General features: G+C 40.0%; 1 protein-coding gene across 14 annotated transcripts in view; it reads right to left on the bottom strand.

Moving 5' to 3' along the window:
• The window catches only part of rbfox1 (RNA binding fox-1 homolog 1), a 1,151,227-nt gene that overhangs the window by 112,764 nt on the left and 1,015,056 nt on the right, over positions 1 to 23,407 (bottom strand). For all 14 annotated transcript variants that reach the window (XM_052021433.1, XM_052021437.1, XM_052021440.1 and 11 more), the window contains 2 exons: positions 10,655 to 10,798; positions 3,465 to 3,518 (listed from right to left, as the gene is read on the bottom strand). In XM_052021433.1, coding sequence (XP_051877393.1) covers positions 3,465 to 3,518; positions 10,655 to 10,798 — 198 coding nt within the window. The remainder of the gene's footprint in view (positions 1 to 3,464; positions 3,519 to 10,654; positions 10,799 to 23,407) is intronic.

Here is a 23,407-nt window from a genome sequence, read left to right on the forward strand (position 1 = left end):
GGCTGAAGTGCCTGTTCCTGTGCTGTACTGTCCTTTGTTCTAGGAATAGAAGAAATCCATGCCGGACATTGGGTAAAGTAGTAGAGTAATGCAGTTGATAGAGGGTTTGTCTATTGGTCTGTCAACTACAATGAATCAAAAGGCATAGCTAGGAGATGTACAGTATGTCATAACTGAAGAGCAGAACTTTCCAAAACACCACTTCAGGTAAGGAAATGGCCTACAAGAGCACTTCAACAGGTCCATGTAGATCTTTGTAAAAAGAAAGTGGAGAAATTCTCAGTATGAATTGAAAGCCATCTGAACTGACTAGAAGTAATATATAGAACTGCGTACTATCACAGAATGTATAATGGAGGAGGTAAGATCTGTCTTTGCTACATATGGACTTCCTGAAAAAGTCATGGTAAAGCAAGGGCCAGAGTTTAGATTATTTCAGTTTGAACAATTCATAAAGAGCAATGGAATAGAACACTATTTTAATTCTCCTTATCATCCAGCATCAAATTGAAAAGCAGAAAGGTCTGTTTGTGCAATAAAGGAGACAGTGAAGACACAGATTATGGAAGTTCAATTGAAGACATTATGAAATCTTGACGTGCAGCATTCCTCCTTAGTTATAGGATAATGGCACACTCCAGAATAGAACTTACTCCTGCTCAAATGTTAATAAATTGAAGATTCAGAACATAGTTGAGCTTCATCCAATCCAATTTGGCAAAAAAAGAAGAGAGGCAATTAAAATTGTGAAGGTATCATGACACAAGCTCCAAGGGGAAGAGATTCAGATGGCAAGTTTGAGCTTGTGTACTGGGTCCTCCTGCCAGGTCAGAGATGTGCATCAAGAAATATGAAGTGTATGTATCTCGCAATTAATTTGTGAAAATTGGAGAAAAACTCTGTAAAATCCACTTTTGACCAATTAATATTTATGAACATTACTCAGGAGGTAAAGAAGACTACAAGATCAATGAAGTTTCTAAAGTGATGCTAACTATTGTTCTAGAGAAGTCAACTTGATATATCTAATGAGAATTAATGTCGAGATAAAAGATCGCTAAGTCCTGAATGGATGATACTCCAACGATGCACAAGTAACACTAAAACATCTTCAAAGATCACAGAGTGGGCAAACTGGTAACTCAATAAAATTTGTAAAATTTACACATATTGTAAATCAGTTTATATTTTTTGGAAGAAGTAGGAAGCAGTGTAGCTTATGTAATATTGATTTCAAACAATAATGGTTACTTTAAGGTTGTCAGCCCTTTAAGAATTAACTGTATTCTGGATTGCAAGGTTCCAGAAAAGTCCTTGAACAAACAACAGTTTGTTTAAGCTCCTTATATGTCCTATGTATAAGTCTGCACATTCTGCATTGCAAGTTTAGAGCCACTGAGCAAAATCTTTACAATAATTATGTCAATCCTTTTTTTTAAATGAACATATTATATCCCTGAAAATCTGCTGGTGTCATTCCAAGTGCCTGCTGTGACTTTGTTGGGATATTATTAAAACACCTCAAGGATTGGTGCAAAGACATGAAAATGAACATTTCTGATGTTTCCACTGCTGTGCCAATAAATATGTAGTGGGAGAAGAACATCTTGGAAATGTTAGGACCCCCATATTTAAGCTTGTGACTTCTATTTTGGAATTCATCAGGGCAGGAGAATTCATCAGTGGAGATGTCAACTATGCTTTTCCCTTTCACTGACTGGCAGAGAAAAACACGTTTAGTCATCTTATTATTAGTGAGATGCTGCATGAAGCCCAGTCCACATAACCAACATTGTAAGATTGCACAACTATCACAAAGCATAGTTTAGTATTTCTGTTTCTTCCAACAGTTTTTCTCATGGCTACTTTAACTGCAGTTTAGTACTTTTGCCTCAGACTCATTCAGACCTTGGTCAATACAACAGAATCTCATTTCATTCAGAATAGCAAAGTAGGGGCTTTTATTTCACTAGTCTTGATTAAGTTTGAAGTCAAATCTGTTATATAGAGCAGCATTAAATAAAAACTCCTCTGTATTTTAGTGTTACTGAGACTACAGAGGATTGGAATTGTGAACTGCCTGTGAACCTATCAGAAAACTTAGTGGAAAAAATTCTGAGAATAGGTTTGAGACATAATCACAAACCTTTGGTGGGATATAGTTGAAGTGTAACCCAGGAGATGTGGATTCTCTCAAACTCTGCGGCCTTCAACCCCAATCCTGCTCGAGGCAAAATTTCTCTGCTCACATTCACTTCAAATGAACTATCCATGCCTAACCTCAACTGGATACCTCGGTGTTCTCATTAGTTAGAGGGAAGGTGAGAAGGATGCTGTATATTCATGAAAATGGTCTTTCTTCCAAAAATATATCAATGGCTTCAAAGTAAATGATATTTGGAAACAGTAGGGCTTCCTTCTTGGTTGTCCTGGGTCCCTAGCTGTATATGGGAATGTTTCAGTGATAATAAACAGCAGCAATTTCACAAATTCTGCTGGTGGCTCAGAGAAGCTAAAGCAATTATTGTGCACCAATGCAATGGCTTGTAGTGACTGAGTTACTTGCAAAACTTCTGAAGGAGATAATAAGTGTGGAGGACGGATAGCAGACTCTCAGCTTTCCATCTTAGCTGTGTCTTTATCAGGGTCCTGATGCTCAATAAGTCTTTTTAAAAAGTGCACTGTAGCACTCAATTCTCCTGATAAAAATACTAAACCACAATTTATTGGCTCTTATCTGGACTGAATGAATTGTAGTTTCAGAAATGATCAGTAGGAAGGGAGAAGAAATCAAAACCACCCACGCCACTTATAACCCCATAATCAGTGCAGTCCGTTCACATCATAAGCCTATCATCTCCGCCAATCTCATTATTCCTGACCCTACCTGGCCGTGAAAATATGGGAAGAAATTTAAAAAATGGATGGAATACGGTTAAAAACTTTTCACATTCTGAACAATTATTTTTCTTTCAATAGATTGGGATTTTAACAGCAGAGTAATACACATAAAGGAAACACTGGTTTCAAAGTTGGAGGGAACTGAACTGCAGTAGAGTATTTTCTCTTTACCTAGTTTAATGATCTGAAAAATGTAGTAGGTTATGTTTTTCATTGCAATATATGCAAACATATCAGAAAACACTTTTTAGCAGAAAAGTTGATCATTCCTTAAATTTACCAACAAGTTTCTGCATAAAAATTATAGTTCTTAAATAGAACTTACAAAAGACAAAATGTTTAAGTCTATACATGAAAAATGTCAAGATTAATACAAACTTTGCCCTTTAAATAAAATGCTTATATCAAGAAATCTTGAGTTCCAGTGATTGAACATATGATAAGTCTGACTTTTCACTACTAGATCAGTTCAGTTGTTCCTCCTTATCTTACAGCTAACTGTTCTTATTAAACAGGTACAAATCTATGAGCATGCAGATACATTACATATTGGAATACCTTACCTTAGATCCCCTCTCATTAAAAATTATTTCAACATCTAAGATTTTACCAAATTGCTGTGAAAATAAAACAAAGATAATTTTTTAGTGAAAAGCATTTCCAAGTACACATCAAAACATAGGAATTGCTCTTGGTAAGTCTCATCATCTATCAGCTCTGCCTTGACTATCCTGGGAGTTGTATAATACAATGGTAATGCAGTTGTCAATTAATCATAGCAATCAATTAGTACTGGTTAGATTACTACAGGCGCAGACGTGAATTAAGGAAATAGCCTCAGAAAGAATGCTTCAGAAGGGACTGGTCCAAAGTCACTGGTTCCTCTGAAAATCGGTGCAGTTACCTACTGACTCAGAAATTTTAGTCAGCAGCAAATTGCCCATCCCTGCCTCTGACCTGTGAAAAGAGTTCACACTAATATCAGGTAATTACTTACACAAAGAAACTCGCCTGATCCTCAGCACCATGGCAACATCTTCCACCAAAAATTGACGTTATGTTGGAAGGCAACTGGGATTCAGGATTGGGTGGGGAGTTGGGGCAAATGGGCAGTCCTGCTGCAAGATTTTGACAAAGCCTTTGTCAGCCGCTAACCTGAGATTACCTGTTTAGTCAGTTGTCAAAGGTGGCAGGAATTACAAATGCTTCTGATTTATTGAAACTTTCAAAATCCATTAAAATTATTATTCAAAGCATTAAAGATGATCATTTTTCTTCAAAATATAAAATATTGAAAAGACCTTTAAAACATTTAAATAAACTCACCCTGTTAAAAATATCTAAACCACTTGCCTTAATCTCTCATAGACATTCTCCTCTATTTAAACCAATGGAACAGAACTGACCAGCTCAATTTGATTAAGTGGATTCCCTATGGTAAGTAATGAGGTACCTCCACTTGACAGAAAGTTTGGGATGTCTGTGTTTGTAAATATTGGAACTTACTGAGGTAATGTCAGTCATTATACACAGAACTGTCTTCACCTCTGACCAGAATCCAGGCCATTCAGCCAAACTGATCTGACTGTGGCCAGTGATTACTTTTACTGCTCCCAGGTTAATGTGTCTCAGGCTTGAGTAAGTTTGGGATGTGCTGAGTGATATATGCCACCATATCTGTCATTCTGTTCCATCACTGGATTGGATATAGAGTCCAGCAGCAGAGTCCAACTGGACTGGTGTTCCCCAATATTACACTGGAGATTCTCTCTACCTCGCTCAGCTCTGACGCAGTCGTGGTGACCCCACTGAAATGAAAGAGGATTCCCAGCCTGCAGATTAGATGGAGATGAGTAAGGTAAATGCATTTATATTGGTTTTACTTATTTTACTTTATGTTAATAGTTTTAGTTATTTTTGGGGTTTTAATATATTTTAATTAGTTCTTTTCCTTAAATGTTAATAGATTTTTTTCAATCATTTAAAACGATTGTAATTGTTTTAAATTTCTCTGATAGTCAGAGACATTTAAAAACAATTTTAAAACCGTTGACAATTTTGATAAGCATTGAGATTCTGATCCCAGTCTTTATCTTTTCTCAAAGGCTACTAGAGCATCCTGGGGGCCAGGGCTTTAGTGAAACCTCGCATGAGATGTCTTCACCACCAAGTCTTCACCAGGGCTCACTGGGTCCCTCCCATGTGAGGGGGATCAACTTGGCCAGTACCTAGTCCAACTAAATGCATGCGGGTGGGCACTACCGGTGGCATTTCTGGGCAATGGGACACATCCAGCTCAAATTGGCCAATTATCTCTGATGATTGTTCATCTAATCTATTCAAAATTTGCATCTATCTAATTGGCTCAGCAGTGAATCGACATTGTCAGCTTCTAGCATTTGATTTACTCACTCTTTCTGCAGGTAAATTTTGACCCCATCAAACATAGGCTATGTTCCACTGCTCTGAACAAGGCAAGATAACTTTCACTGGTTTGTCTTATCTAGTCCCTTCAGAATCCAAAAATCAACAATTATTTCTCCTCTACATCTATTAACCTCTTAACTCTTTTCCGTGGACTATGCGCCTAATTTTCATAGTTACAGCTCATAGTCCAATCTCCCTGACGCGAGAGTAAAAACAAAAATGCTGGAAGTACCCAGCAGGTGAAGCAGAGGGAAAGTTTTCAGGAGTTCTGATAAAACACCATTGACCCTGAAAGGTTAACTTTGTCTCAATGTCCATAAATATTGCCCGAATTCCCGACTATTTCCAATATTTTGTTTTAATTTGAGATTTCCTGCATTTGCAGTTATTGTTGCATTAACCCTTAATCATTCTAGTTGCTCTTTTCAACAGCTGCAACATCTTTCCTCACCGCACTGACTAAAACTGTAAACTAAATGTGGTTTCACCAATGATGAGATCAGAGAACCTTAAAAAATATAAGGAGGTGTGCACCATTCAACCCCTCCTGTCTGCTTCACCATTCAAGGCTGAATATTTGCCTCAATGCTAATTTCCCTTGATTCCCTTAATATTCAAAAACCTATCAATCACTATCTTGAAATATAATCAACAATTAAGCCTCTATGACCCTCTTGAGTAGAGGTTTCCTAAGGCTCCTTACCTTCTGGGTAAAGAAGTTTCTTCTCATCTCTGTCCATAATCATCAGCCCCTTATTTTGAGGCTGACCCCTGGTTTTAGATATTCCAATCAGGGGAAATGTCATCCCTGTATGTACCCACTCAAGCCCTCAAAGAACAGAGAACATACAACATAGAACAATGCAGCACAGGAACAGGCCCTTTGGCCCGCAATGTCTGTGCCAAACACGATGCAAAATTAAACTAATCCCTTCTGCCTGCACACGATCCATATCCCTCCATTCCCTGCATATTCATCTGCCTGTCTAAAAGCCTCATAAGTGCCACTATCAGATCTGTTTCCATCGCCACCCCCGGCAGCACGTTCCAGGCATCTGCTACTCTCTGTGTAAAAAAACTTGCCCCGCACATCTCCTTTAAACTTTTCCCCTCTTGCCTTAAATCTATGCTTTCTAGCATTTGATACTTCTACTGTGGGAGAAAAATTCTGACTGTTTACCCTATCCGTGCCTCTCATAGTTTTATAAACTTCTATCAGGTCTCCCAGAATAACACCCTTCCACCACCACCTTTTATGGTCAAGCTAATTCTGAATCCAATCTATCAAGTCACCATGGATCCCATGCATCTTAGTTTTCTGGATTTGAGTTTTATACATTTCAATGACATCACCTCTCATTCTTCTCTACTCTAGGGACCGCAGCCCAAGTCTGCTTCATCTCTCCTCATACGACAAACAAGCCATCCCAGGAAGCCATCTGGTGAACCTTCACCAGACCTTCACTTCACAGAACCTTCATTGCATGCTGTCCATTGTAAGTTTAACTGTCCTAAGGGAGGAAGATCAGGCCTGCACACAATACTGCAGATGCCATCTCCCCAGGAAGCAAAGCGGAACTTTTATCTCATTATTTTGCCCCAATTTTAACCTTCTAACATATTTCAATATCTGATTTGCTGTGTTCACATCCACTGAGTTTTGTTGCAATACACAGGTCCCCACCTTAGTGCCACCCTGTACATGCTAGCTTTGTTTCAGTCCTCTAGGTCCCCTAGTCTAAATATTCACAGGGAGGTACTTGCTGTTCTTTAAAGAAGATATCCGCTCAGGTTGCTGCTGCCTGCCCTGTGGTAGTCCTCCCCTGGCAACGAATGGTCCACAGCCCGGTGTGGAGAGGCTGGTGTTGGACTGGCTGGGGCGAGTAGTCCAGAGGCTTGGCACTGAGAGCACGTAGGGCTGCAACTTGGCCGGCCTGGTGATTGTGGGCCATTGCTGGGGACTGGCAGCACTTGTTCCATCTGCTGCTAGACCACCCGGATCTGACCAACTCGCTCATCACCTCCTCTTGGATGTGATGGAAGCTGCTCTCTCCCTCTCTCTCTTCTGTTCACCAGCACAGTGCTCCAAAGCCCAGAGAGGGGGAGATGGCAGCTTGCATCACATTCAACAGGACGTGATGAGCGAGACCATGAGATACAGATGGCCTGTCAACACCTGCAGTGGGTGCTATAAGTCCCCCGCAATGGCCTGCACTGACCATGCCTACCTGGGTGTAGCCCTGAGCCCGATATCTTAGTGCTGAGCAGCTGCACCATGAACCCTTACTTACCAAACCCCAGCCCTTACAGGCAGCCTCTTCACACCAATCTGTGAGGCAATCCATTGCTGGATTTGCACCAAGTTCCTGGAAGAGCAGTACCGTGAGTAATGCATCTCACTGTATATGATACTATATTGATCCCCTTTACATCTGATTTCATTAGTGCTCTCACTCCTGGGATCACATCCTGAGTGCTAGGTGCAATATCACTGTAGCTTCACTTTATTCTCATTCAGAACCAGGGATCTCTTTCATTTTCCATGCCTATTATTTTCCTTACATTTAAGTAACAACCTTTTCCTGCAGGGTAAAGCATGTCGCATTTCTCTACATTAAAGTTCATCTTCCACCTATCTCCTCGACTCCTGGCACCAGCTTGGTAAAACACACCTGGCGCTGTCTTGTATTTTGGGGAGAGAGAGAAAAATAAACACTCACAAATTGCTCAGCTGGGTGGGCGACAAAGCTTGAAACAGAAACAAATTTACCCAGAGCTTGGCTAAGACGTGAATTGTGCTGCTTCATTCACCCATGCAGAAAGGAAGATTAGCAGCCTTGCTGCTCTTTTGTTACCCTGTAGCCATGCTGTGAAGTGCATTGTGTGGACTCCGGTATTGATAGTGTCAGGTTCAACTGTGAATTCCAGTAAATTCACATGAATAAACTAAAAGCACCTTTAGCAGATGATTTTAAATACTGACATTTAAACCAGTTTCCTTTCATTCTTAGTTATGTCTTACAGCAAGTAGACCTAGGATTAAATGTAACACGCTGTATTTCACCAATGTATCGTGGTTGTTTAGAGAAAGTTTAAAAAAAAGCTACAAAATTGTTTAGCCAGAATACATCCATAGATTTTCCAAGGTCTAAGGACAGAAAGCGAGGTGATGATTATCTTGGAAAGAGTTTCACAGCTGGGAGAATAACATAAAGATTTACTGTTGGCATTCTCAATAAACAGAAAGCTCTTGTGCCCCTGACCTCAGAATAGAAGTTTAGTTTAAGCTTTACTGAGTCTGGTGGTCTGTTCATGACCTTGTAGGGGACTAATAACTCACTTACGTTTATATTGTAAAATGCACTCTTGTATTATTGTTAAACTGGACAATTCTTTCTTCATTCCTTGGTTAACTGAATACATTGTTTTACAGGCAAGAAGTAGGGACAGAGGAAGGCTTTAAAATGTGGAGGTTAAGCGCATGGAGGTTAAGGAAAGATAGGGAATTTAAACTAAATAATTAATCTTTGGGTATCAATGAGAATTTTTTTACATAAACAATTGTAAATTTTCAATGTATTATTGCTTTATATTTTATATCTTATTTCTAAAGTTCCGAGCATTCGTTCACTTTTACCAGCATCTATATTTTTCATAAATGTGTAGAAGTACTTACTGCAACCAGCTTAAACTATTTGACGTTATTACTAACATGTAATCTTATAAAACCTCCAGAAAGAAATTTCACGCCTGCAACCATGGATGTAGGGGGAAATCTGTATCCAATGTTCTGTAGTGGAACCATGATCATTATTGGAAAGGCATAGGAATCTCCGGTGCCCTGATTTACATAGGACTTTTAATGTGTGGAGACAAGGGAACGGGAATTGCTTTGCTCCTATTAATGGTGTTAAAAAGGTGTTGCGGATCACTCCAACACTGTTTGTGAAATCCCAATTAAGATCAAGATCTTCATTTGCAAGGTTCACAGAGCAACATTGCTGGTTTTCCCTGTACAATGCTGCACCGTGTCAGTTTCAGCAATGGGGACACAATCTTTCCAACTTCTCGTAGTTGCTAGCTGCACTCTCTGTAGCCTGCATTTAAAGGGATCTACCACAATCCAGTTACAGGACAGTGCTGCAGCATCCATTCATTGGGGAACCATGAAGGAAAAAATGTGAAAAGGGTCCAGGATAGACTGGCAAAGAATATTGTCTACAAGAGGCATGTTCTTTTTGCAAGATAACCAAGAAAACCATCTATAGTTAGAGCCTCCTTGTATTGGGTTGCCAAGACTGCCTCTGTAAAAAACCAAAATGATATGAGTGCCGTCCATGAATGCCTGCACTTTTGGAAAGCCTACAACACAAATAAATCTGTGGGTGCGGCCTACCTGCCTTTAAATGCTGAAGTCTTGTCCCTTTGAATATGTAGTTTAGTTCATCTCTCTAATACAGCAGAGAGCAGCATATCGTGAGATGTGGCAGACTTCAGTGGCAGCATTCTGGAAAGATCCTAAGCTAGAGAGCTGAGAGTGACTATAATCCTGACCTCCATGGGCAAAGCTGTGGGGCAAATTTGTGAGGCTGTACTTGAGGTTGCAGAAGGTTAAAGATCTCAGTGAGGACAATGAATGCAGTTTGAGTGTTGGAAATTTAAACAGCACAGTCTCAAGGAAAATCCCACCAAAAGGGCATGAATCAAATCTTCCAAGAGGTGCAAACGCTTGCAGAAAAGCGCCCAACACTGTTCGATTCTAAACCAAGCCAATTTTCAATTGTGCAGCACTGTTTTTGTTTTGGAACTGTGCAAAGGAATTTCTAGGCCAAAACATCTCTAAACCCTCACTAAATTTTAGCTTTGTCGTGGAATATTTTAATGGGCTGGCTGTTAATGAAGATATGTGAATTTTAAAAGTACATATAACATTTAAGTATGGCATATGATTCTCTTTAACACAATGACCAACACTAAACAGGGAAAGGTAAGGTTATGTAATTTAAGCAGTTTTGAGTGATTGCTTTTTGACTAATCATTCAACAGGATGCCTTAGCTGCCCTCTTAATTGCTAATATGGCAGTGATTTACAACAGATAGATCAAATAGCCAAAGCAGTCTATAATGACCATCTCTGGGACCAACCTCATTTTTCCAGACAGGTAGACTCCAATTCAAGTTTGAATTATTAATGTTTTGTAGGGTCTGTTTGCCATTAGATGCTCATAATGCAGACAGTCTTTTAAGACAGGCTTGATTGTAATTTGATCATTTGATTGCAGCATTTAGAATGATGCTTCCTGGTTCATTAAATCACGGTACTTACGCCAAACATTTGCCTGAGGTCTGGATCTCGAAATCTGAATGGAATATTGGAGACGTGCAGCCGTTTGGGCTGCGTTTTGTTATCTGTGTTTTCGGTAGACTGTGTTTGCTGTTGTCCGTCAGTCTGTGCTGCATCATCTGTCTGCTAAAATGGGGAAACACACAAGAAACCAAATTCAGCATCAGCAGGAATATTGCTCATCACTATAACAATTTTTTGATCAAAAAGTTGAATTGAACTCATCTCAGATTTCAAGTTCTGCTGCCGTACCTGGAGTTAAGTAAAAACCTCACCACTATACTGTTGGTAAATGTGTCAGCCTTTGTAAACCAGCAACATCTCATAAAAAGAATTGAGATAGTAACCTGATTAAGCTATTCCTTTGTGATGTAAAATTGAGCTAGATATGTGAGCAGGTCATGAAGAAAATTTTCTAATCATTTTAGAACAACGTTGTACGATCTTTAACATCCACGTGTTTTAGAGGAGGAAACTGGCAGGACTTCAGTTTACTACTTGCAGCTCCAGTACACATCTCTCAATACTGCAGAGCAGCGCCAGCTTTGGGCCTGATTACTTACTTATTTGTTATAGCAAAATACAAGGTCATTCATCACATCAGATCCATGCAGATCAATCCTATTGGTCCCATTTCTCTTCCTTATTTTCCTGCACCCTTGCAACTTTTTCTCTCTCACAGGCCCATCACCTCTCCTTTGATTGTTTTACCACTTACCTACATTTAAAAGAAATTTCCTGGGGTAAATTAACCTATCAGCATATCTTTGGGATGTGAGAAGAAACTATAGCACCCAGCAGAAACCCATGCCATCACCAGGGTAATGTGCAAGCTCCATATGTGCAGCCCATGAGGTCAGGAATGAATCTGGATTCCTGGAGCTGTGAGGCAGTAGAACTGACTGCTGTGCCCACAACTGATGCATGGCTTTCACTCAGAGCTCCTGACCTTGACAGGAAATTGGTTTCAGTTGTGCCAAGCTGACACATACAGAATGTTTGTGTTGTGATATCACCTTGACAGAGCAAAGCTTCAGTCCACAAGTCAAGGTATTCTTATATCAACCGGAGCAAAATACAAATTCAATAATTGCAGCTGCTTTACATCTAGTGAAATATTTATAGTACTGCTGACAGCAAATATGCACCACATGTGCGTTACTCAAAATGGCTTCCTCAGTACATCACCTGAATGGATAATTCAGATCTATCTCTTCATAATATGGGGACAGTGGGAAAGCTTTATTTAATTAAGCAATGCAGCAAAGTGGATTTAAGAATAAGAGGCTCAGTTTTCACCTGGAGTGAGATAGTGCTTTGCACCATCACACCTGCAGCCCTCTGCTCATGTCTTGGTGGCATGAGTCTTGAGTGATTTTAACTCCCAAGGCTTAATGCACTCATCCAGACCAACAGTTAACCCAATGTATAGAGATGTTGGCAGTTGGCTGGTGTGTAGAATTCTGCTACACACCAGCCAGCTTTGGTGAAGGTTGTGCAGTGGGGTATGGTGGAATGGTTCAGGAGGCTCTTCTCCTGGTCTCATAAGGAAAGTGAAAAACATACCTTAAATCAACTCTTCAGGTGTCAGATCTTCCTCCCGCAGTGTTCACCTGACGGGAAAGTCAAATCAGCTTTCTGCATTCAGGCCAAAATTATAATCGCTCAATGGATCAGATGAGATCATCAGACCCTAATCTAAATACCAGTTCCAGTTGTGGATTCTCACTGCCAGCTCACAAGTAGGATTAAAATTAAAGGGGGGGAGGGGTGGTGGAAATGAACTATTTGGGATTTAGCAACTACAGAGCCTGACTGAAAGCCTCCAGGTGTCAACTAGGGGAATGGAGTTTAAAATCACTCTCAAAATGCTTCATTTTCTTTGGTTTTCTATACCTGTAAGACCAAATATATTATTTGAAGACAGCGCCAGTTTAATTTACACAAAGTTCTGCCGGGAAATGTAGAAAACCCAACCATCTCAGAGGCTAGTATTTTGTCCATGTATATTGTGATGTTGAACAGTCAGTTTCTAAGCCAGAGAAACAAAGGACTGCAGATGCTGGAGTCTAAATGGACCTGCTGAGTTCCTCCAGCATCTTGTTGTAGTTTCTAAGCCAACAATGAATCACATATTCCCTCCAATCCCTTTTATAAATTTGGAAATAACTTTCAAACAGGCAGCATGCATAGATTATACCACTATGTTGCAAATTTGTACTGACATGTCTTCTGGCACAAAATAAAAACAAATAAGTATTTCAGATCATCAGTAGATTATGAGCTTGATGCATCAACAGTTGTAGAAATACAAACATGGAGACAAGGCATTCAGTCTTTGTCAAACTGTTCAAATCATAGATTTTCATTTTGTTCTGAAATTCTCTCAAACTTCATTCCATCATCTACCAATTTTAAATCTAGTAATTCCATTGCCCTTCACAACATGTGGTAACTTGTCAAAAACATTCTTTTACTGTAAGAAAAACACTGTAATGCTGGAGGAACCCAGCAGGCCAGGCAGCATCCATGGAGAAAAGCAGGCGGTCAACGTTTCGGGTCAAGACCCTTCTTCAGGACTGAAGATTGGAAAAGGGGAAGCCCAATATATAGGAGGGAAAAGCAGAGCACTGATAGGTGGACAAAAGAGGGGAGGCGGGGTGGACACAAGGTGGTGATAGGTAGATGCAGGTGAGAGATAGTGATAGGCAGGTGTAGGGGGGAGGGGAGAGCAAATACACCGGGGGATGATGGCTGTGGAACCAAGTCTGAGTGAGCATGTGGTCGAGGAGCCAGAGAGCAGAGGAGATCACAGAGGTGGAGCAGTGAGAGAGGGACTCATGAAGCTCCCGTCAAAGAGAGGAAGAAAACTTCTTCAAAGTGGGCATCCTTGCACGGCTGTGGAACCAAGTCTGAATGAGCACATGGTCGAGGAGCTGGAGAACTCCTACTTCTACTATGCAGGGTGTAGGAAGGCTATGCTCCAACATTATAAAACCTTGTTCAAAACTCAGCTGCAGTACTGCGTGTATGTCTAGTCACCAAGGTATTGGAAGGATATGACAGTGCTGGAAAGGTTGCAAAGGAGATTCACCAGGTTGTTGCCTGGGATGGACCAGTTCAGTTTTGAGGAGAGAATGGAGAAGCTAGGTCTGTTCTCCCTGAAGCAGGGAGGTTAAGAGAGGACATGATTGAGATGTATAAAATTACGAGGGGTATAGATAGGGTACACTGCAGGAAACTTTTCCCCATATCAGAGGTAGATAAAATTAGATGAAATAGATTTAGAGTAAAGGGAAAGAGATTTAGCGAGGTATGAAGGGGACCTTGTTCAGCCAGAGAGTGGTAAGTACCTGGAATGCACTGCCTTAGAGAGTGGTTGAAGCTGGGCCACTGAGCATTTCAGAAGTGTCTAGATAAAAACTTGAGTCGCTTAGGCATAGAGGGCTATGGACCAAGCGTACTACCACAATTCAAAGACTCTGTGAGCTTTGTTGAATGCAGACACCCAATATATACATATATATTTAAAACTACTTTTTTCACCATTCTCCACAGGAGATATTAATCTAATTGGCTGGCAGTATCTAGTTTAACCCTGTATCTTCTTTAAAGTGGAATGCTAAGAAAAAAACACCTCCAGTCAGTAAGCAAGAAATGTGGTGGAATTGCATTGGAGGGCTGGGAATATTAGTAAAAGTGGATGTGCCCTCCAGTCTGGAAGGCTCAGAGGGAAGATTGGAGATTGAGGTGGGTAGAGGAATTAAGGGAGGCCAAAACTGAATCCTTGAAGGGCTTGGCAGGGAGTTATTTCTTCTCCCTTTGGCCCCCACTAAAGAGACACTTGCTTTGGAGATGCACTTTCTGCTTTGGTTCATTTTCTGTAAATCCCGCAGTTAAGACATTGACTCCATATCTATCTATTGTGAAAGCCTCCTCAATGGCCGGATTCCTGAGCATTAAAAATTATCAAGGACTGGAATAAGGTTGCCCAATCTTGATATTTATCCCCACCCTAACCCTGATGTGGACAATTAAAATCCAAACCAATATGCCTGAGCTTCATTTTGTCATATTTAGTTCCCTTATATTTTCCTTGTATCACAAAGCTTTCCCCTTAATACCCATCCACCATCATTAATAAGTTTACTGAGTCTCTGCATCTTTTTTAAAGATTCAATTATCAGGGGAATCCTATCCTTGCTCTGGCAGGGAGGAGAGGGTATGAGAGAAGATGTGTGGGAAATAGAGAAGACATCGTTGAGAGCCCTGCCAACTCCAACACAGTACAGGGGAAGCCATGATTAAGGAAAAAGAAGACATCTCAGAGGTTGATGCCAGGTTTGTGAAGGGCCACTAACCTGAAATGTTCTCTCTGTTTCTCTCTCCACAGAATGCTCCCTGACCCTCTAAGTGTTTCAGACATTGAACTGCTTTTATTTCAACATAATCTGTGGTTGACTCAATCCATTCAGCAGTTCTGTAAACAGCAAGAGATTGAAGACACTGAATTCTTCCTTAGAACTTGTGCAGTTTCAGAATAACTCTCTACATTGACGGTGTCAGTCCCAATTAATATCACCTCACTGTAACACCTAGTACTGAGCCTGTTGCTTCTCACCTTGTGTTTCTCACCTTGTGTGTGGATCCTTGAGGTGACATTGACAAACTGGTTGCCCTCAGGAACATTCTCTTTCATTTCATTTGCAGGGTAAATGGATATACCCACTTACATCTGATGACCTCACCAATGTATTAGGCATGGCTGCTATTCTCATTGCTCTATTTAGAGACCTTGTTCTTTATTTGCTTTACATTAGGTCACTGTCCTGCAGGAACTCCCACCTTTGTTGCCAATGTAGTATCTATAGGTTCTGTTAATTTGCTGCGTGCATCAGTAAACCAACAGAGGTAGGGTTAGAAGCAGAACATCCTTTATGGAAGGCAAAAACGTTCAACTCAACTGCAGTGTTTGAGTACAACAAAGTTTCAAGCATTATATCATGTAATACAAACTGGATTTTTAAAGATACCCTACACACATACATTGTACACTACAAATTGCAATTTTGTCATCTTATGTCCCTCCCTCAGTGCAAAAAATATTTGCCTCTCTCGATGCCTACTCTCCCATATACTCTGTGCTATATTTTCTGGTTCTTCTGGTTTGATAAAATTGACTGTTCTAGGTTTGTCATCTTCCATTTATTAACTACTGCAACCTTTTAATGTCCTGATATGACTATTCCCATCATCTAAAATTGCTAAGGGGCCTTTGCTATCTTTGAGCTCCTCATCAGAGATCGTTTGCTTATTTTGTTTTTTCTGGTATTCCATGGAGATCTTGTGATTGAAATTCCACTCTCTGATGAACTTGTTAAATTCTTCAGAAATAAACTAATGCTATTATCTGAAAAACAGATATCCACTTTTTCAATGATCCTTTAAGTTTCCTCATCACAGTTTTTCTATTGTGTCGTCCAAATAGGCAATTTCTAGCAAATTAAATAAAATTGGTAGTAATCAGACAGTCATTAGACTCAAAGGCAAATGTGTCAATTACATCCTTTAATCCTGGTCAATCAGCTATTTCAGGAGATATCAACTGCCTAGTTTATACCGTTCAGAAAACCACATTTGGCAATAAAATCCGCATGCTCTTGGCAATACTTGAGTTCTTCTAAAAGAAGCTATTTCCCCAATGTGGAATAAAGAGAGACACTCCACATTTTTAAAATAACCTCTTATTTTCCATGATATCATTGTGAATGATTCATTTTTCTTCAAGTCTAAAATTTGGAATAATTGCAACCAGAGCATTTTTCTTATTCTGTGTGCCATAAACCTCCTCAGAATAAGTTGTTTTAAAATCTAAATGTTCCCAGCAACCACTAGGCTGCTGAGGTTTTGCAATTGCCAAGTCTTCTACAATAGTAAGTTTATTTTGTTCAACCTCAAAAGCACTGGATGGTGTGTTCCATCAAACACAACACAAGAACACAAGAAGATAGGACCATAAGGCCAGCTGGTCCCTCAGCATGATCATGGCTGATCTACGCTAAGCCTCAGCTTCTCCTCTATGCCAGATCCCCATAGCCCTCTAACCATTGATCTTTCAAAAATTTATCTACCTCCAATTTAAATACTTCCAATGATCTAGCCTCCACAACTCGCTGGGGAAGAGAATCCAGAGATTCACCACCCTCTGCGAGAAGAAATTTCTAAATATCTCATTTTAAGTGACCGGCCTTTTATCTTGAAACTTTGTCCCCCTCACTCAAGGTTCTCCCATTTTTGAAAACATCTCAATATCTACTCTGTCATGTCCCTTAAGGAACTTATATCTTTCAATAAGATCACCACTGAACCTTTGAAACTCCAAAGAATACAGCCCCAACCTGCTCAGCCTCTCTTGATAGGACAATGCTCTCATCCCATGAATTAGCCTGGTGAGCCTCTTATGGACTGCCTATATCAATTCTTGGGTAAGGGGACCAAAACTGTGCACAGAAATCCAAGTGTGGCCTCACCAGTGCCAGTACAATTGTTACAAAACTTTCCTACTTCAAAATGATAACCCTTTGCATTTGCCCTCTTTAACTACTTACTGCACTTGCCTGCTTTCTTTTTGTGATTCATGTTGAAGAAGTCAATAATTTGCGTCTGTTCTCTACACATATAGATACTGATCTGAAATTATAATAACATCTGAAAATGGCATGGAGGTGTACCATATGTGTCTGCTAGCTCTTCCTCAGACAGTAAGCACAGCCAGGATCTTGGACATTTTTCCATTCAATTGTACTGTTCCTTGAAAAACACCAGGAAACATTTGTTTTTCTGACCCATTCGATGCCAAGCAATATTCTGATCTTGGTTCTTGATAAGACATAGCTTAGCTACAATGTAAAGCACATTTTTGGATGGAACTATTTTCTAAGTAACCTAAAGAATGTTTGTTTTTTTCTAACCACAAATCCTATGAGATGCATTCTATAAGGTGGTACGATGGTTATCTTATGGGTCTAGCAATTGTGAAATCCTGATAAAGGATGCAGATGTGCAAGTACAAGTTTCAGCAGTAGAGCAGGGGATTTTAAATTCAGTTAATTAAAATAATCTTCAGTTTAAAAAAAGACTGATATTCATGGTGAAGCTGCCAGATGTTGTAAAAACCCATCTGGTTCACCAATCCCCTTTAGGGAAGAAAATATATTGTTCTTACTTGAACTGGCCAAAGTAACTCCAGATCCAAAGCAACATAGCTGACTGTAAACCGCATTCTGAAATGGGCCAACATTTTACCCAATTCAAAGATGGACAACAAACATTAGCATTGCTTATGTTATTCATGTCGTTCATTTTCTCCTATGAGAGAACCATTCTTTGGGTTCACAATGCGTATTTTCCAAATGGTTCATTTTAATTATGTAATGGAAGAACATAATGCATGTTTTCAAGTTTTCCCTTATTTAGATTTCTCAACCATGTGAACTGTGATTATTCTCCAGCTTTTAGCTAACTGGTTTATTGTTTCTTTGCACATTGACTTTAATCTGATTGCAGTGTTGCAAATAGCTTTAATTCACACAGTGCTCAGACTCCCATTACTGAATTGCTCTTAGCTTGTGATGGTTCCTCAGGTCTGCTTCAGCCTAAATTATAAATTTCCTCAGGTTCCAGTTATAACACTGAGGCGCAAAATGATTGGGCCTTCTGTGAACACTTCCATTACATGCCTGAATTTTTTGATCATACCATTTGGGTTTCCGCAAATTCTACTAAAAGCAGAAGCACAAGCAGCAATACTCCTGGCTGCTGCTTCCAGGATGCAGCTTTACTTTTTAATTTAAGGCTCAAAGCTGTGTCAGTTCTTTGAACATTGACAATTTCTGGACATACAAATCAAAATGGAAGCATAGATTCACATTGCAAAAGATCTCATTAGGCTCATCATGCTTATCTTGATCTTTGAAAAAGCAGTTGTGCTTGCATCCAGATCTCTGCTTTCTGTCCAGAACCCTGTAAGTGCCTGATCAAGCATCTGTCCAACTCCAAACTATAATTATTTTTGAATAAGTTTCTAACACTATTTTTCAAATGAAGAATTCCTGATCCCATTTGCAGAGGTAAAGATAATTTTCCTCATTTCCCTCCACATCTTCTGCCAATTATTTTAAGTCTGTGACCTGCTACTTCTTGGCCAACTTGCCAGAAGAAATCCTTCTTCCTCTCAATTGTGTCAAAGCAATAACTCACCTTGAAAGTCTCTCCTAGGTCACTGCTTAACTTCATCTGTTCCAAGCCAAACCTGCTCTCATAACTGAAGAACTTCATCCTTGCTGAGATGCTGGTAAACCTCTTTTGCTCTTTTTCTAAGGCTTTTACATCTTTCCTGAAGTGTGTTATTGAGAACTGTCCCCATGCTCACAATCTCTTTGTTTTTCTTTTTACTAATATGATCAAAAATCCATATTATTCACTTAAGAATCTTATCAACTTGTCTCATCACCTTCAAGGTTAGTGTATAAGAACACAATAATGCTCATCTGCATTTTTCAAAGTTGTGCCATATATAAAGATTCTTTCCATATGTCTCCCAAAGTGGATACTTCACACCTCTCCACAGTGAATCCTATCTACCATGCTCTTACCCATTTTACTAATCAAAGCCACCCTGAAGCATAAAACGTTACAGTTTATCAAGTTTTATATGATTTGCATATTTTATATTGCTGCTCATTTCTCTTCAGTGAAGTTTGTATAAAAAATAGACTGAGTAATTGTCCCAAAACTGATCTTTGGGGAACACCGCTGCAAACTATTTCCCCAGTACTAAAATCATTCATCTATCACCACCCTCAGTTTCTAAGCCAATTTTGTAAAACTTTTCCTTCAATTCTCTGAGTTTTTACCTCATTAATAAGCCTCCAACTTAGGACTTTGTTGAATGTCTTCTAAGTGTCTGTACATTCACTACGCCTCCATGATCAACCTTATTTTATCTAAGAATTTAATATTGTTGCCTTTGATTAATTTATGTCTTTTCAAATGAAATTTATTTTGCTCTGGATAAAGGTTTCAAGTAACTTCCATATTACCATGTACTTCCTGGTTTTCCTCTTCCCCTTCCTTGATTTACATTCTAGTGCTCCTGTTTCAAAGATTGTGATCAGTGCTTCTACTCTTTCCATCTCTACTTCTGTCAGCAACTTGGGAAGCAAACCAATTGAACTTGGTGATTTTCCAATTTTAGTGATGCTGTTCTTTTTGGGAGATGTTCCTGTCATTTTCTATTCTGTCCATAATTTCCTTCTACTCTTTTAGAGGACTTAATTTACACCTTAATCATGTCCTCTCCCTCGATATGAAAATTTACCTTTGGGTTCTTAACAGAATCTACTTGTTTGCTGGCCAGCTGCTTGTGCATTATTGGCACTACATTAGGCAAGTCCTAATAATTGTAAGGATCATGATTTGCAATTAACCCACACCCATCAATTTCAATGAAGACAACATTTGCTCATTATAATGATTGCTGTGTACAGTTAGTGCTTATTGATTGGCAGCAGACATTAGTGCAAAAACATGGCTAAGTAAAACTAGCCAGACTCTCTTAAAGGGGAGAAGTCCTGTGGCTGAGGACGGACTGCCATTGGCCATAGTTTTGTATTTCAATAATGGTAAGCACCATTGGAAGAAAATCTGACTTAGGAGTTGGGAGAGCAAGCTTCACATTTTCAGTTTGCACTAGGCAGGTTGGAGAAAAAGGTAGAACAGGAGAGGCAGAAAGCAAAGTTAAGTGGAATGGATAACTGTAGAAGTCAATGCAAGGAGTTAAGCCTCAAGGAACTGGATGCAGTGTCACAAGAAGTTCACTTGTCTGACACAAGTGGTCATGGTCAGCGGATGCATCTTCAAATGCTACATCCCAACAACTGCACTCCAACTTCAGGCACAGTTCAATTCACCCCTCTCTCAGCTTAACTGGCAACAATCTTCCCCAGTATGAAATATGGTTCACCTCACTCTCACATATTTAGCAATTATTCCATATCCCACAACTTGTATGGAATTCCAGCTTTTCATCCATGACAAGCACACAAGTCTAGGATACTGCACAACTTTTTACTTACACTTTCCCCCTTCATACCCCTCTTTTACAGAACCAGAGGCAATGGGACCTACCTACAGGGACATTCACACCTGCCTATCTGAACACCCCAAGTAAAAGACAGTGCTCACCATTACTAGAACAGGAAACCATGTCTAGTGACAAATCTGAAAAAAAAACAATGACGTTTGCATCCTCATACCTAATCCTCTTGCTGTATGTGGGGGCAGGCACAGTAGGGTAGCAGTTAGCATAACACTATAACAATGTCAGAGACCCGGGTTCAATTCCGGCCACTGTCTGCAAGGAGTTTGTACGTTCTCCCCGTGTCTGTGTGGGTTTCCTCTGGGTGATCCGGTTTCCTCCCACATTCCAAAGACATACGGGTTAGGAAGTTGTGGGCATGCTATGTTGGCACCAGAAATGTGGCAACACTTGCGGGCTGCCCACAGAACACTCTACGCAAAAGATGCATTTCACTGTGTGCTTCGATGTACATATGACTAATGATATCTTAACTTATCTTATCTTAACTCTAATTCCTCCTCTCCAATCTATTTTGGTTTGCATGCTGCAGTTGGTGTAATCATGCCTTCCCTCTCCCCTCCCACAATGTGATCATTGTGCCTTCTCCTTACAGATAAGAAAGTAATGTAAGCATCCGGACAGCAGAGAAGCAGTGGAGAAGTTCTGGCAAAGACCCACATCTACCAATTCAAGCAGATAAATTACAGAATAGTACAAAGGCAGGACCCTCTCTTCATGAGTTAGCGGGCATGAGGAAAATTACTCTGAGGGTATCGGGCGATGGATTGGCAAAGGCACACATGGACTCCACTGTAGGAGACTCAAATGAGAAATTCATTGAAGCAGGCTGAGAAGAAAACTGATGAGCTTGCACAATGATAACCATGCATTAGAAGGGCTGCCAGTAAGTCTGTGTTCAATGTCAAAGACCAAGGAGGAATTCAGTAAAAGCTCAGGACAGAGGTTTGCACAGAACTTAGACCCCATTCTTTCTGGGTGACCTGATGACACAGCAGTCGGTGCTGCTGCCTCTCAGATCCAGGGGCCTGGCTTCAACCTTAACTTTGGATGCTGCCTGTGTTCAACCTCTCTCTGACTGTGGATTTCCTTTGGGTGCTCTAGTTTCCTTCCACATCCCAAAGGCATATTGGTAGGTTAATAGGCTGTTGTAAGTTACTCCTTGGTAGTGGCAAAATATTCAAAGGGGATTCGATGGGTATGTGAGAATAAATTGAGGTGTACAAGGAAATAAGGAGAGAGGGATGGGACAAATGAAATTGCTCTGCTGGGAGCTTGCATGAACTCAATGAGCTGAGTAGCCTCCTTCTGTATCGTTATAAGATGGATGAAACCAAGACACAAAATTTGGTGACAAACATTGCAGTTTCCACTACAGCACAGATGGAAATCACTCAACAGACTACTCCGCAAGGTCTGTGTGGCTTAGATTAGCAAAGAGTCACAACAATCCACCCGTCTATTTTTCAACAGATTAATAGGACAGCTAAGATTCTATTGAGGGGAAATGCCATTAACTCCATGAAGCATGGATCTGTTTAACAGCTCCAGCTGTGACTTAGTTGCTAGGTTCTAGGTGGAACTCCATTTCCAGGGGGTTTGAATACATAACTCTAGGCGGACACTCTGCTGATGGGAGTGCTGCTCTCTCATGGGTGCCATCTTCAGGATAACATGTTGTATGTTCTATGCAACACCTTGTATGTTCTATCTTGCTGACGTGAGCAGCTGCCGATGAAGAGCAACAGACTCTTCCTTACCTCCTCGCCAATATTCGTCTGTCAATCAATATCACTAAAACAGGTTATCTCAATTGTTATGGCCACTGTGGAAGATTACTGTGCACAAATTGGCCATGTTTTGTACATTGCAATTGTCACTGCATTTCAAAATTACTTTATTGACTTTAAAGCACTTTGAGGTGGGGAATGGTACTGGAGTTACAAGTTTTTTTTTCCCTCAGGATGACTATACTCATTCTCTGACCTCCTTGAGTCTACTGTACCCTAAAACTTCAGTTTTGCTAATATTTTCAGTTTAGGAACATTCCCAGTCAGTCTCCAATGTCTTGGACTCTGGAAAACAAAAAATGTATCGATCAGCTATCTTTGTTTAGCATTAGAGAGTTCAGTAAATACCCTCATTGTCTCAAAAAAGGTGCATTCCTCTGGAGCTCTACTAAACTATGTAGAGCCAAATATCCCTTTGCCCTCAGTATCATTAAGGTACTAAACCATTTTAGTTGGCATTTCCACTTGGTTCTCAATAGTTCTTTCTTAGTTTGGAGTACATACATTGCCACTATTTCTAATGATCCTACTTGAATTAACTGCTTCATGGCTACAGCCTTTTGATGCACCTATTTAGCATTTAATTAAGCTTTAATTTTATGCTGCTCGAAGAGTATCCTATGAATTCTAATTCTAATTCTTTCACTTTTTTTTTGTCCTTTGCTTTCACACCATATACAAACATAGCACTTATGGCATCTTGTTTACCTTCCTTTTTCTTTTACTTCCTCAAGAAGATTCAGAGTCTAGATGAGTGATTATGCTTTATGGCTTTCTTAATTGGGA

The sequence above is a fragment of the Pristis pectinata genome, chromosome 8, assembly GCF_009764475.1.
Source record: "Pristis pectinata isolate sPriPec2 chromosome 8, sPriPec2.1.pri, whole genome shotgun sequence".
In the NCBI taxonomy this organism is placed as follows: Eukaryota; Metazoa; Chordata; class Chondrichthyes; order Rhinopristiformes; family Pristidae; genus Pristis; species Pristis pectinata.